At 43.1% G+C, this 15626-nt stretch overlaps 1 protein-coding gene across 1 annotated transcript in view; it reads right to left on the bottom strand.

Annotated features, from left to right (window-relative positions):
* Positions 1-12483, bottom strand: part of SYBU (syntabulin) — a 37144-nt gene extending 24661 nt beyond the window's left edge. The window contains exons 1-2 of the mRNA XM_054385348.1: positions 12457-12483; positions 12066-12252 (exon numbers count right to left, since the gene is read on the bottom strand). Of these exons, the coding sequence (XP_054241323.1) occupies positions 12066-12252; positions 12457-12483 (214 nt within the window). The remainder of the gene's footprint in view (positions 1-12065; positions 12253-12456) is intronic.
* Positions 12484-15626: the final 3143 nt, after the last annotated feature.

Genomic DNA, 15626 nt, shown 5'->3' with positions numbered 1-15626 from the left:
AAGCTTATCCCTTCATGTGAACTAATTTTTCTTCATGCCTGGCTGGTTACCCAACCCTCACCTATTTGTTCCAGTGTTCTGCTTCTCATTTCTACATGTCCTGACTGCAATGAGGAGCAAGTTACCTATAAGTGTTGACTGTCCATGCTATGTGTATTAGCCTGTAACAGCACTCAGCAGCCTCAGGTGTAGCTGCCCAGGTCTCTGCAGACTGCCAGCCATGATACCAAGCCACAGGGGCAGCCCAGTCTACTGCCAGAATTACCTCCCAAGGCATAAAAGGCAGGAATGGTGCAAAGCAGCTAATACATCTTAATTATATTTCATTCCTTCAAATCGCCTCTGTTAGTCACCTCCTTTTGCCATCTTGCTGATGCCTTCTGCAACTCTGTCCCTAGAAGAATAACAGGAAAGAGAAGACTTCTAACAAGATATTCAGCCTGTCTCCACATTCAGCCTGACTAATGCAAGACTGCTGCCCACATCATTTTAGTGTAGTTCTTATCCTTTCTGTTGTCACCAACATCATAATAAACTCTGTTAACACAGTGAAGAGACAAAGTGGCAACCTCCTTCCAGGTTAGTGCCCATTTTCTCTTCTCAAGGATATGGTCTCTTCTGCATGCTTAATCCTGCTTTCAGGGCAGTGGGTTGACACATCTGAGTGAGATTCTGAATTGCATTTAAGCAGCTCTTTTAGCTGTGTCCAAAGTGTCTTCTCTTTAGAAGCACACATTTATAAACAAATATATTCAGAAAAAAAAAATGTGAAGGTTCATGCAGTTTCTTTTTAATTGTGACCTTTCCACTTAGATGTGTCTCTATATGGCATTATTTTAAAAACTGTGATTAAAAAAAAAAGGGGGGGGGGCAATAAACTATTTACTTTATCTCTTCACCAGCAAGATCATTGCAATACCTGCACAGGTTCTACAGACCACACAGATGTCTTTTATTTGGGAAATATTATGTACCTATATCTCCCAAAGCTATAGAGATGCTTCTTGGAAGAACCCCAGGAGCTGGTAAAACCTTTAACTGATAAACAAACTAGATTACAGTGACAAGAATTAGGGCATCAAAAAACCCTACGCAAAACCAAAACCCAAATATGCAAACCTAAGTGCAATAAAGAAATTAGATAGCTAAAGAAAGCATGAAAAAAACCACTGTATGATTAGATGATGTCATATCTACATACCCTCGTTTTACCCTGAAGGACTTCAGCTTTCATTGCAACAGGGAATTTATTAAAGGAATAAATGAGCCTGGCACAGAGAACAATAGCTCTTCTCTACTCATACCCCTTGTGCCCTTTAGACACACCAATAACCAGGTGAGCATCCACACTGCAGCTGAAGTAAATGAATGATTTTATTGTACTCCTCTCCTTTGATCATTATTTTTTACCTAATGTGTAACTTCTACTCCTTCTATCTTGTATTTGGCAGAAATGTGAACAAAATTATAAAGTTTCTAAAGCTAGGGCAAGCTGCAGAGAAACATTTTTTCTGTATCAGCTTTTTGCAGTGCCTTCTGAAGATGTTTACTATCACAGAAGGGAACAGCTGCACACAAGATACCAGTGCTTGCCACCAAAGGCTCTTCTGTACAGCTGGGGGATGCATCTCCCACCTGACCTGTAGCTCACCTTTCTGGCACAAGGAAAAGTCCTGGTGAACACTGATGTGTCATCCAGCAAGCCAGACTGCATGCACTTGCTTTTGATCTTCCCTGTTACCAAAGCTTTAACAGGATATTTAATTGTATTTAATATTGTAAGTGAACTCCCCACAGAAGTGCAGCAGACTTCCCCACTGACCCTGACCACACATCAAGCTGATGGCCTTTCTGTCCTGCAGACAGCCTGACCACCCACCCTGCTCACTGCTGCAGCGAACACCTCTGCTCCTCATCCACAAGAAGAAGGATGCAACCTCAGCAGTGTGGCTTCAGCGTTTCCTACAGACCTATAGGGTTCTCCAAAACCCCAATGACAACTCTGACAGAAGACCTCCACCCACCCAGAAATGGGCCAAGGTAAGGAATCTATCATGGGATAATAGGAACAGACGAGCTCACAATGTTATTCCCTTCACAATGTGACTCATTTTCTGCCTAAGACATGAGATGAATTAGTTTCCAGCAAGGTTAGTTAAGGATTCAGTCCTATAACTCAGCAAGAGCTTTGCCCCAGTGAGGATTTCGGGTCCAGACTTCTCAGGAGTACAGATAGACCTGATTCACCTTCTTAGGCACATGAGAAAAACCAGAAAATTCTAAGTGAAAGCCCATACTTCTGGTCCTGCCTGTTATTCATTCGCATGAGAGGGAAAACTACATAAATTTCTAACACACGACTTTCATTGCTTTCTTAGCAATACTCATGGTGTGTTTGTCACAGCAGCCTTCTTAGAGCATTCTGGGAGTAGACTTTCCCTTTGAACATCAGCTGGATTTCATCACTGAAACTCTATATCCAACCCCTTTCCCGGATCAGACATGCCTGCCAAGTTTCAAAGCCAAGCATGGGATAGTGTCTCCTCAAACAAACAATCAGGGAAGTTGCTCAGAGCACTCTGACATTTGCATGCTCTGACTAACTTTCAAATAGTAAAGCTGAAGTATAAACAACAGCGTTAAAGATAACAATACTCTTAACAACCGACAAAAACATTATCCTCATAGACTTTAAGGCTATGCGTTGTGACATGATGATTATCTCTGATTTTCAGGGCACTGAAGTTTCACTGGAAAATGCCTTAGAACCTTGTTCAGAGGAGTACTGCCTTTTCCTAAAGGCTTTAGGAAACACTGAATGTTCAACCTCCTTACATAATGTATCCAAATAATTAATGATGCTCTGGCTCAAGAACCACTGACTCAGTTCTACTTTCACTGCTAGCTGTCAGATCTAGTTATTCACTTTTCTGAATTCACAGTCTGAACTGTCCACTCTCCACCTGATTCCACTGTTCCACTTTCATCTTCTCTTATGTTAAGGCTGTACATGCTCTGCACTTTCACTAAGAAATGTTGATTCCAGAATTAACATGAGCCTCTAATGTACTTTAAATGTGCAGTGCACAAGGCAAAAATCAGTTTCCTGACTCTTATGGGACAGCTCCCTTTCCATTCATCCCAGGAACTGTTAGTCTGTGTACCCATGGCTCTGCTGGGATGGTGCACTGTGAGCTGATAATTGACAATGCAGATATCAGCATTTTTCAGGATATTCTCCCACTCTGCTTGTCTGCTCCACATTTTTTGACCCACTCCATGTTGCTTTGGTCTTCTTTTCAAGACATCTTGTAGCGCAAGGGTGTTTTATGCACTAAAGAAAGTTGCTGACATGCCAAAGGGAATATGTCACCTAGCTTCCACCTGTAAGGCTCTTTCTGTATTAAATGGAAAGAAGGACACTTCTCTGGAGGGTGAGTCTGAATGACAGCCTAATGCAAGCTCAGTCGTCCCCCTACTCTGAGTCTCTCTCTGGGGGATCTCACCTCTCTCCACTGACTAGCACAATGACCAGTTTGACTCGGGCAGCTGAACCAGTGAGGTGTAAGGTCTCACCACCCAACCAGACATCACTGCTACCAGGAGATTCATATCTGGAACATTTTGGAGAAACTGGGCAACAAAGTAAAAGCAGTAGGATGAAACATAGCAGTGCAAAATGAGTAATGCATTCAGAAAGACAGGGATGGAGCATATTCATATCCACACCATCAGGCCCTCAATAGATAGGAGTCTGAATCCTACCTCATCACAACACTGAACAGCCCTCTGGGAACACCTTCACCTGCCCAGCAACAAGTCACAGAAGCAGCATGAATATTGTCCTCAGCTCCTACTTGTACTAAAAGATTCCATTTTTACTGCAGCCATTCCAACAAGTGATTTGATGTACTGTAGGAGGTTAGCCATTTGTTACTAACAATTTGGAACCTGAAAACCTTCAAAAATCACACAGGCTGTTGAAAAAAAAAATTTAATAAATTCACTAAAAGTAGAGTCTTAAAAATGCTACTAGTTTTCATCCTTCTGATCAATTCTAATCTCATTTTACATCTATTTTTAAGATCTGTCTGGGTCGGTATTTAAGAAAATGAATCAGAATGTCATGTGCTTGTGAGGCAATTGTTTTACTAGAAGTCAAGCACATTAAAGCAGAGCAGAAGAGCAACCAAAACTATAGTTGTGTCAGGAAAAGAGAGGAGGCCTACTTACATGAAATCCTGCTAAGCAAATTAGTTCCACTTTTAATCTCTTTGTCTCTACAGACAGAACTTGAATTAACTGTGCTCCATTTTGCCTGTGAACTAAGGCAGTAGCAGCTCCATCACTCCCCGAGGTCACCTAGAGAGGCTGTGCTTGTCCTTGAAGGTTTTCTAGACTCAGATAGACAAAGCCATGGCTGGTGTGATGTAGTGCTGGTAACAGTCCTGCCTCAAAGAAGAGGTTGAATTAAATGATCTCCATTGCATTCAATTCGGCAGGAGGTGCTCCATGCTCACTCACAGCATGGCATGAATGGTGGCAGGATCAGATTGTGTAAAACAAGGGAGAGGAAGGTGAAAGAAGATGGACTGACCCACTCCTTGAGCTTGGACATCTTTTATCTTGCAGTTATTTCCCATAAACATATCCTTACAGGATTGTACAATAGCAACATTACGTCGAAGCAGGAAATTTTAACTGACTTTGGCAGCAAATGATGCCTCTACTAATCTTCCTTCTATTTGAACATGTCACTAATAAGCAGCACTAATGTGAGTTCTGGGAAACAATCTGAAAGAAAGGACTATATAATTGTGGCTTACTAGCTTTGTCATTACATTTATAGTACCACTAATGGTGTCAGTGCTACAGAGCAAAAGCATTAAGGCTTACTAGTAAAAAAGTCGATAAAAATAGTACTGTTACTAGGCAAGTGCTGTAGTCAGGAGTAGCACAGCTCCTAGAGTTTTCCTATCACAGATTACATTTGGAAAAGGAGGTTGAGATGATAAAGGACTGAAAATCTATTTGAAAACTTTAAAGAAAAGTTTTAACTAAAGGTGAGGACCAGAAAAAGTCTAAAAATGAGACAAAGAAGAGCCTTGGCTGTTTGGCAGGTTTTTGAAAGCACTTTAGTAGATCCCAATAACCTTTTCTGCAGACAACAGCTGGAAGCAAAACCACCACTGCTACCTCTGGTGGGAGAGCCTTCACTGCATCCCATGTAAGAAATATTTTCCATTAAATATTAACATAATGTGAGATATAGATGGATGTATAGATGGGTTTCTGTGTGTGTGTTTTTATGTGTTTAGTTCTATTACACAGCAAAAAAAGAAATTATAAATATTCTATCTGATTCTGAAGGTACCACTTATGGAAATAAAAACTTTCATAGACCACATAGAAATCTGTACCTGTTCCTCCAATTATACAACGTATTATACCCCTTTGTTCTCATATAGCTCTGCCTCCATGGCTGACAGCATATGACTGGGACCCTCACAGTTTCAACATCACCTCATAAGGCTTCACAATTTACCTTCTAATGGAAGGAAAACAGATATATTCTATCCATTGTTGTTTTATGCTCTTCCTTCCCTCCTTCCTTCCTTCCTTCCTTCCTTCCTTCCTTCCCTCCTTCCCTCCTTCCTTCCTTCCTTCCCTTCCTTCCTTCCCTTCCTTCCTTCCCTTCCTTCCTTCCTTCCCTTCCTTCCTTCCCTTCCTTCCTTCCTTTCCTTCCTTCCCTTCCTTCCTTCCTTCCCTACCTTCCTTCCTTCCCTTCCTTCCTTCGCTCCCTCCCTCCCTCCCTCCCTCCCTTCCTTCCCTCCCTCCTTCCCTCCCTCCCTTCGTTCCCTCCCTCCCTCCCTCCTTCCCTCCCTCCCTCCCTTCCTTCCTTCTTTCCTTCCTTCCTTCCTTCCTTCCTTCCTTCCTTCCTTCCTTCCTTCCTTCCTTCCTTCCTTCCTTCCTTCCTTCCTTCCTTCCTTCCCTCCCTCCCTCCCTCCCTCCCTTCCTTCCTTTTTTATTTTCTCTGAGGCCAGACTTAGCATCACCACAGAACCCACTCGTATTTGGAGATATATCAAAACACTGGTCCAAAATTTCAAGAACTTATATTAAACCTATAAATGTATGTAGATTTAAAACATATCATGTAGAACTTCTTTTAAAACATCAAGATTCTATCTTAATAAAAAAGAAAAAACAAAACCCAAAGACTTCAGATTGAAGTTGTGACAGTCATCAACATACATGATAACATTCAACTCAAAAGAAAATTGCATGAAAAGCTTAGAATTCAGTCTGTAGTACACATCGAACTGCCACAAACAGGGTAGAAGAAAGGGTGAAGTACTGACTGTTCTCAGGACACCATCCAAAATGTGCCAGAGAGAAGAGGAATTCTTCCACCGACCTCAGGAGGCTCTGGGTCAGGCTCTAAAGGTTCATAGTGCTGACAGATGTACAAAAAAGGTGACAACAAACATTCTAAAGTTCAAATATTTTGGCTTCCAGATGTTGTTGTGAGGCATAGGAACAAAAAGCTTGTTACTTAGTAAGAGGGAATGATTAGCCAAGCTGAAGGGGGTGCAGGCAAAGGCCAAAAACCGAGGAACGGGCAGGCTTTGCTTTGCAGTACCTAGGCACTTGTCTCATTTCCATGTTTGGAACAGATCTGTGCACTGCAGGAACAGAACTGGTGGCTAACAATATGAAGCAATAATAAATTATTGCACGTAAGCTGGCCCAGCAGGAAATTCTCCAGGGAAGCAGCAGTGAGAAAAGGAAGCATGTCCCCAGTGTCATCCTTCTGCAAAGGCCACACATGCATTTTTGAAAGCAGATTTTGTTTCAGTGTTTTTGTAAGTTAGTATCATTGTCATTACTGAACTGCCTTACAGAGTGCTGCAAACAAAATGTGCTGAAGAAGACTTCCACTTCAGAAGTTTGAAAAAATGACTAAAAGATTGTGGAAATGCACAGAAGAAAGGACTACAGGACAGGTTGCCCAGGGAGATGTCTGGGGCCCCATCTCTGGAGATACACAAAGTGAGGCTCCACAGGGCTCTGGGCTACCTGATGTGGTTGAGGATGTCCCTGCTTACTGCAGAGGGGGTTGGATTAGATGACCTATGGGGGTCTCTTCCAACTCAGACCATTCTCTGATTCCATATCACCTAATTTAGTATCTCTTTGGTTCAGTAACTCAGAGTGAAAAAAAAGCCAATGGCAAATAATATAATAAGGAACTATTTAAACAAAGTACTTTTTCCTGCAACAAGCAACAAGAACAGGAGAGTTCACTGTTTTCATAATAATACATACAGATATACACACATCTATATGCACACACACAAATTACAGAGGCAGTTATTTTCTGTAGTTTATACTAACCCTCTGGCCTCAGCCTGCTGGTTTCTTCAAACACCACAAATGTGTTTTCCTCTATCTTTTTCTGTTCAGAGTATATATTTAAATGCACATACTCTAATGGTGCAGCCTCCAAGGCTAGTTGGTTTACAATACAACCTAGTTCAATGCACTACCAAAAAAATTACTGCCAGAGTGTGAGAATCTACAGCTTTTCATCCAGTGACACCCATGCAACGCTTTTCTTCTTGCTTTAGGCTAGCAATACAGGTCCTGCATTCATATTGACTATCCTAAGCCTGCTCAAGGCATACATGTTTTTTTAACACATGCACTGCAAATTCAGCCCCAGCATCCATCAACAGCTGGGCCAGTTGGCAGATAATCTGCAGGTTCAAGGAGACAATGCACAAGAGCAAGCGAGCAGGGAAAGACAACGCTGAGATTCCTGTTGCAGCACCTACACCTTGGGGCTTAGAGTGAAGCCACAGTACTAGAGTACATTTACTGTGCCATGCATGTACAGAAACAAGATCTTGAAAACCCCAAACTTTACACCAGAGAAGAACAAGTTTTGAAATAGTCACTGAACACAGATCTTGAAATTTGAAAGGGAAAGCAAATAAGAACCTTCAATTTGTATTTCTGAGAGCTTAGATGGAGTAAATTACAATCATTCCTGTATAGAGGTGCCATGGGTTTTCAATGGCCCATAGTACTATGCAGAGTATGTAAAGAGGTGATTTGCAGATAAGCTCTAGAAAAGAGCTATGGACATAAACAAGGTTCCTCTGGCTCATGAAGTCTTTTGCTGAAATGATTATTAAATGCACAAGTGCTTCCTGCAAAGCTGCATCTCAGCAAAGCACTGCTACATGGCTTGCAGAAATTCAAGTGGCTGGCTCCTGAAAAAACAAAGGTATTACAAAGGGTGTCGTTATAAACTTAGCATGTAACAACTCTTCTTCATAAGGACAAATTTAAACACTGACTTATTGAGAGACAGAAAATAGGGAAAAAAGTATATCCCAAACTAACTTTCTTTTAAAATGAAAAGCTAAACAGGATGAGCTTAGCATATCCAGGCTCTCTTTGATCCAGTATGCAATGGGTTTGGTGTCAGAAGGACCTGTACAGAAAAACCCAGGCTTAGCACATCCAGGCTCTCTTTGATCCAGTATGCAACTGGCTCAGTATCAGAAGGAGGTGTACAGAAAACCCCAGGCTTACACCCCACCCTAAGTATCTTATTTCTTACAAGGCAAACACTGTAACTGGAATTGCCAAAGGCAGCCTTGCTCCTTCTCAGAGCAGCTACGCTACCATGAGCTCGTGAGCAGATAAATTGCTCACAATGTTTAAAATTGTGCTCTCTGCCTAACTGACAAGGTAAGCACACACAGCCTCCTCAAAGTCAAGTGCAACTTAGGAGAGAAATATGCATGACACAGGCAAATGCTTGGTAGCAGCTGAGTCAGATGAGGTTGCTGGGAGAGTGTTTTTTCATCATACAAGTTCGATGGCCAACATCCAAGCCAAAGGAGGGCAGTGGCTAAGAAAGAGAAATGCTCCCCTATCAAATGACAAACAAGACCCCAGAGGTGCTAATGTTTTGAGGAAGGATTGTACACCATGAATGCTGATACAGAAGCCCAACTCACCTACACAGCATCCAGAGGGCATCCACGTTCACTTGGCAGAAACAAAGAATACTAAAAACACCTTTCACTGGGAATATCACTGATAAGATTAACAGTCTCACCATGTTTCATCCAGACTTACAAAGCAAAACTGACACAAAATCAATTGCAAATAATTGCCCAACAGGATCAACTGAGTCTCTGATTCAAACAAGATAAAAAGGGAAACAATAAAGCACATTTATAACTTATTTCAGCCAGAACTAACAACTTAAAAAAAAAAAAAACCCTAAGCATTAAAACCAGGTGTTTTGTCTGTTGCCAGGAGGAATTTTTTGCTGTTGCTACCATGCTTGCAGCACTGTCTTGGTTCCCAAAGGCTCCCCCTACCTAAACCAACATCAATGATACCTGGAAAACATTGCCATTTGGAGAGAAAGGTCTCCAAACCTTCACAACCCAAGCACCCAGGGAAAATGAGCAACCTCAAAAGCTCTAGGGAATCAAGGAGGAAATACATATTTAAATGGACAAAGGGGAAAAAAAATACAATTTCTGCTAAGGGTAAAAGAAATCTGCTGATCATAACCACTCAGTATCAATGATAAAGGGAGAAAGGCAGAAAGTAACTTTTCAAGAGAAGTTTAAAGAGGAAAGTTATTGTTCCAGGGGTCTGTTCACACTATCTGCTGGTTACCAAGGACCTTCTGGAGTGTAATACTTCCAAGCAGTAACAGAAAAAACTGAATGCTTGTGAGCTTTTTCATGCTGCCATCACACCGTCGTTCATCATATCACATTCATCTGCTCACCTATTCCAAATGTATTACTTGCTAATTTAAGCACCCTTGCTGCACATGCCACTTCTCAGCCAAGACAGAAAGCTCCTAGCCAGGTACCACAAAAGGCAGGTCAGAGGCTGCATGCAGCCCCTCTACTCACCTCTCTGTGCAGCTCTTCACCATGCTTTCCCCCAGCTCAGAAAAAAAACAGGAACCAGCAGCTGCCTGCTACCATTGGGAGATTTAAGTCTAAATTATACATATGATCATAAAGAAGGATGATAGGTGGAAGAGACATCAGAGAATGAGGAAACCAAGTCAGCAGCTGTTGTCATATCTGCACCACAGTGAAAAATCCATTGAACCTATCAACACCAAAACCACGTAGTGGGACGGAGGACAGTGCCTTGATGTAAGGCTTGAAGACACCCAGCAGTCAAACTCAGTAGTGCATACCTGTATGGGTGCTGCAGGCAGCTTGAGAAGCACAGAGCCCTCAGGATAGGGAAAAATCAAACTAAATCAACACAACATCCATGGAAGACTAGATGAATAAAGGAAATAAAAATATGAGCAGTTGTGCTTAAAAGACAAGAGACCCGCTTTGCACTCTTAAATACCTCTGTGAAAGGTGCCTTAAAACTGTCAAACTGTGAGATCAGACACACCCAAAGTAAATGCAAAGCTCTGCTGGAACTCAAGACAGCCTATATAGTGCAGTGGGATAGCAAGGGTATTGCTTTGAAAGCTCTGTGTTGAGTAGATCTGAAGAACATGATACAAACCCAAAAGATATAAAAAAAGAATATCAGTAACCAGGATGAAAGGCTTATCAACACACAGGGAAAAAAAATCAGGATAAAAGCAGCCATATAGGAGAGATCATAAAAATAATATATTTCTCGAAAGCTTCAAAGGATTTTAGTTCTCTCTAACAGGCAAACTCAAGCAGATAAGGTGGAGGGATTCAAAAGGCATGGGAAAAAGGCTTCAGCACTCCTACAGTAATAATGTTGTTTGTTTAATGCTCTTCATTGTTCATTAAACAATAAATAGATCATTCCACTCATCCTGAATTGCAAAATCTGTCCAAGCTATGAAGGGAATGGTAGACTCAGACATGGATATTGTGTTTTTCGTCAAGGAAAGCTGACTGCTCTTGTACACTGCCTTTGGTTAAAGGAATTAAAAAAAAAATCTTATCTACTGTAGTGAAGACAGATAAATATGAGTGTTTCTGGCTGTTCTCAGGAAAACCCTTGGTAGCTGAAATACTTTACAAAGAAATGAAAAGGCAGCTTAGGAACTTGTTCTGAAATACTTGCTGTATTTCAGATGATTAGTTAGAATATGTTATGCTTTTCAAAATGCTATTAAAATCAAGGTGCTCATGATATGATCCTCAGTGCTGTTATCCACATACATAATGTCACACACAGTGAACAGTTTCACTGAATTAAAGATTACTCAGCACTGGTAGGTACCTGAGTCATTCACTGCTAGTTTAAATTGAGGTAAACTCTACACAAGACTAATATTTAACATGAAAAAATATGGTTTCAAGTTGTTCCTGATGTAAGTGGGTATACATATTTTGAAGAGCAAATGCCACTTTTGTGGTCTACAGTTGGAGAATAGTAATTACCTTCTGGTGTATCACCCAGCCATTGCCCTCTCTCTAGAGAAGACATCAGGCACAGTTCATGCTTGGTGACATGCTTGTCAATGAAGCCTGAATCCTCCTATAGACAAAAACTCAATTCAACATGGCAGTGAAAACCTCACCTACATATTTCACTTTGATTCATGAACAAGAATCATTGCCACAAAACCCAAAAGGAATTGCAGTTTTTGATGTCTGACATTCTTAACAGCAGCTCCCCTGTTTTACAGGCTCTGTGGCTTACAGGCTTTTTCGGAATGCCTCAGATCCAGGCTGCAGGTTCTAAGGCAAATCTTTCTCTTTAAAGCAACTATTTTGCTGCAGTGAATCCGCCAACTTTTTTAGCAGCGATGGATGGCAGAACTCACAATGGAAACATCTGGTGTTGCTTATGGACACGCATTAAAAGAAGGGAAACTGGATTTCCCTCCGAAAATCAATGGTTGTCCTTCATCTGCAAAGCAGGACGCTCGTCAGAGCTCGCTAAGAGCCCGACACACGGATGCTGTATCTCAGGGTAACTGCAGAGCCTCGGTAGTCGGCGCGGTGGGACCCACCGTGACTCCCAGGCTGAGGACTTAGAAGCACGGGGTCTGTCTGCGGTACCTGAACAGAAGCTGTTGCTGCTGATGGTCCTGCCGGAACACCCGGAGGAACTGGGCGGGTTGAATTCCCTGCTCTCCTCTTCCGAAAAGGGAGACTCGGAAGCAGGAGATACCTTTGGCTGCGGTCGGAGGACGAGGCGGGGGATGCGGCTCCGGGACACCTCCCTCTCCAGCTGCGTCTTCTGCTCCTGCTCGGGAAGGGACACCCCGGCGTCAGGGACCCCTCGGACGCTCCCTCCTCCTTCCAACATCCCGGCAGAGGCAGGCAAACCCGCCCCCCCGACTCCCCCCCCCCCCCCCCCCCCCCCGCCCCTGCGGTCCCTGCCCGCCCCTGCCTCTTCTCTGTCCCCGCAGTCCCGACTCGCCACCCCCTTCCCTCGCCGGCTCCTCACCTTACTGCTCTCCCGCAGAGGCCCCATCGCTCCTCAGTCACCGCGCAGCCGGGGACAGGCACCTGGCATGGGCGAGAGGGATGCGCTAAGTTGGGTTCGCTGCTGCGGCTGCTTTTGCCGCTGCGGCGCTGGGGGTGGCGGAGCCCAGCCCGGCCCGGCCCCGCCGTCGCAGCTCCCCGCCCCGACACGTGGTGCCGCCGCCGCGTCCGGGGGCGCCGCCGCCGATGGTGCCGCCGCCCCCCCCGAGGGCGCGGAGCAGGTGCAGGGGCGCAGCCCCCTGCCCCATTCGGTACCCTCGGGCGGCAGACGTATCTCCTCGACACCTCTGGCCAATGGCCGGCCCGGGGAGGTCGCTCCCTGCCCGCTCCCTGCCCTGCCCGCTCCCTGCCCTGCCCGCTCCCTGCCCTGCCCGTGCTGGCTACCGCTGGTCGCAAATGGCTGAAAGGAGCATAAACATATTAAAACCTGGACAGGGTAGCGCAGGCTGTGTGGTACAAATTTCACGGTGATGCACCAACCAAATACATAACAGCGGGCAGCTGTTACCAGTGGAAATATGATGGATCTATAGCTGTATAAATAGCAAAATGCGTCAGATGCTCTCTGCTCCTTTTTATGCACTGACAGCTTCTAATGGAACATGTAAAAACTTCCTTGTTTCTCAGACAATACATTGCACAGAATATTTAATTATTGCATAATCTCCCTTACCTTTTATTGTGGTAATTGTTGTTGATCCTTCTATTGATTAATGCCTGTGTTAACCTTATTCATCTGCTCCCCACTGTGGGTCTACTTAAAAGACATGCATTTATTAGCAGGGCTGCAATCTGGGTTGTGTTCATATCCACACAGTGGGTGAAAAGGATGATGAAATTCTCAGTATGGAGCTTGTTTGAGGTTCAGCATAAATGTTTGCCTGTAATATTTAATAAGCTTGAAGAAACTCTACTTTCAGCAATAGTATTTTTGGGCAAAGATGCCTTTTCCATGTATGCATCCTGCAAAGGGCCCCAGTTCCTGTTGGGAACTTACGTTTGCTATTGGAGCATGAATATTAAATATGTCTCAAAAATAATTAAGAGCAAATGTGTCTTTTATGTGCAGTGCAGAGAACATACCGCCAGCAATAGGAAAGGTGATGAAGTCATCTAGTCCTCGAAGAGGAAGGAGGGCACTGATGTGTACTGACACACTGATTGTTGCATATACAAAGAGTTATAATTACTAATTTATTAACTTGCTGCCAGGATTAGATCCATTACTTATATAGAGCTCCAAGCTATGCTCTGCCAAAAAGATGATACCATCCTCCCCTGGCAATGTCAAGACATCTATAATTCAGAGGAATGAGGTAGTTACTGCTGAGAGAAATGCTTAAAAATTCTGTATTAAAAATTCTGTGTGCTTCTACATTCCAAGTGCTGGAGTATACCTTCCTGAGGCACAAAAGGGCAGGAAGAATCCTAGACCTTTCTCTACTGCTTCGAGACTATTTCCATGGAAAAAGGAAAATGGCAAAGCATATATTTTAATCACACAAATTTACTCTTCCCTTCAGCAGAGACTAGGGCACCTGAGACCATGGGCTTCTCCTGCAAGCTACACATGGCACATATGCGGTGGAAATTTCCCATGTACATTTCAAAGCTGTTGTACCGGTGGACAGAGTAAGAAGAAGCTGTGCAGCAGCACTGCCATTGCCATAGTAACTCAGCTCGAGTTGATAATGATGATTCAATTGTTAGGGCCTGCTTTATCTTTTCCCATTTTAAGCTCAAATTTTTTCCTTGCTAAGAAACAAGATACGAAAATGAAGTCTTCAGGCTGCGTCAGGATGTATATTGGGATGTGATTCCCTTTGATCTCTCCTCTTTGCATACAGATTTATAGACTTATCATAAATCATAAAGCAATCATTAACTTTCAGGCAAATTTTTTTCCTCTTACAGTCCCTGTATATCTAATACATATTGAGAAATTAAGTCACTTCTCAACTTGTTAAAATATTTTTACTCTGCACTAGTTAATCATCAAGTAGTGGGAGGAGCATATACTTGACATGATCTTGTGTTATCACTTCTTACTCTCCTCTTGATGTCTTTCACAAACTATGGTATTGCTGTATTACCTATAAAACCGATTTTTGTAACCACTGTGTAACTCTGACTATACTTGCATTTGCTGTGGATAGGAAAAATGTTATACATTCATGAGGGCCTCAGAAAACCCACAGAACACAGTATCTTCTTAGGCTTTTTCTTGCTCTGCTCCCTCCTGAAAAATAACAGCCACAGGAAGCCACAGAGGGCTGCAGATTCAGCAGAAGCGCCTGGACTCCAGGAGCTGCCAGGGAAAGCTGGGCACTGAGCCAGGCCTCTTGGTTAGAGCTTATGCTTTCCTGAAAGGGGAGCAAGGTACATGAAGCAGTTTTTATTCCAGGCTTTGCTACTGGGATCTTCACTCAGATGGAATATCCTGAAAAATTTGCAAGGCAGAGAGGGTGGAGTGAATTATAGCAGATCGTAGAGTATCTTCTGCTGTCATCTCTGCTTCTGTTCTGTTGCTGCCTCTCAGCCTTCTCAATAGGAGGGGGAATGGGGTTCTGATTCAGCAGAGTTTTGCTACCCAGTAGTTAGCTGTGTCCTTTATCACAAACACAAGGAACTCAGTGCATTGCTGCTTCTACATCTGAACTGCTAAAAAAAAAAAAAAAAACTTCACCTGGTTTCTGCGAAGCTGTCTGTGATATTTATTTGTTCCATATGATGATACATTGTTTCTAGACATCTGCAAATACTGTTTTTCAGTTTGCTTTCTTGTAGTGTAATATTTTTGCTTGTGAGCTGTCAGAATAACAGCAGTAGAGAAGTCCAGTAAAGGTCTTGGCATCCTAATTAAGGATACAAATACCTTTGTTCAGAACTGGGTACTTCAGAAGAACAAATGAGAGGAGTACAATACCCAGGGGAGAATCACTTAAAGCTCTGCAGTGCCTTTGCACCCTGTAGCAGAAGTGGTTTATTTATATGTCTTTGAATCTATGCTGCCAGCAGAGACCAAGTCTCAACTGGGACCTTCTCTGTGGTACAGCCTTGTATACTGCCTTTCTGATCACAGGCATTTTCCATCTCTTCTGTGCAGTAGTTCTGCTTCAGCAAGAAGGCTTC

This window comes from Indicator indicator, chromosome 12 (genome assembly GCF_027791375.1).
Source record: "Indicator indicator isolate 239-I01 chromosome 12, UM_Iind_1.1, whole genome shotgun sequence".
NCBI classification, from domain to species: Eukaryota; Metazoa; Chordata; class Aves; order Piciformes; family Indicatoridae; genus Indicator; species Indicator indicator.
The sequence above is the reverse complement of the archived record's forward strand: the minus strand, read 5'-3'. Positions and strand labels throughout refer to the sequence as shown.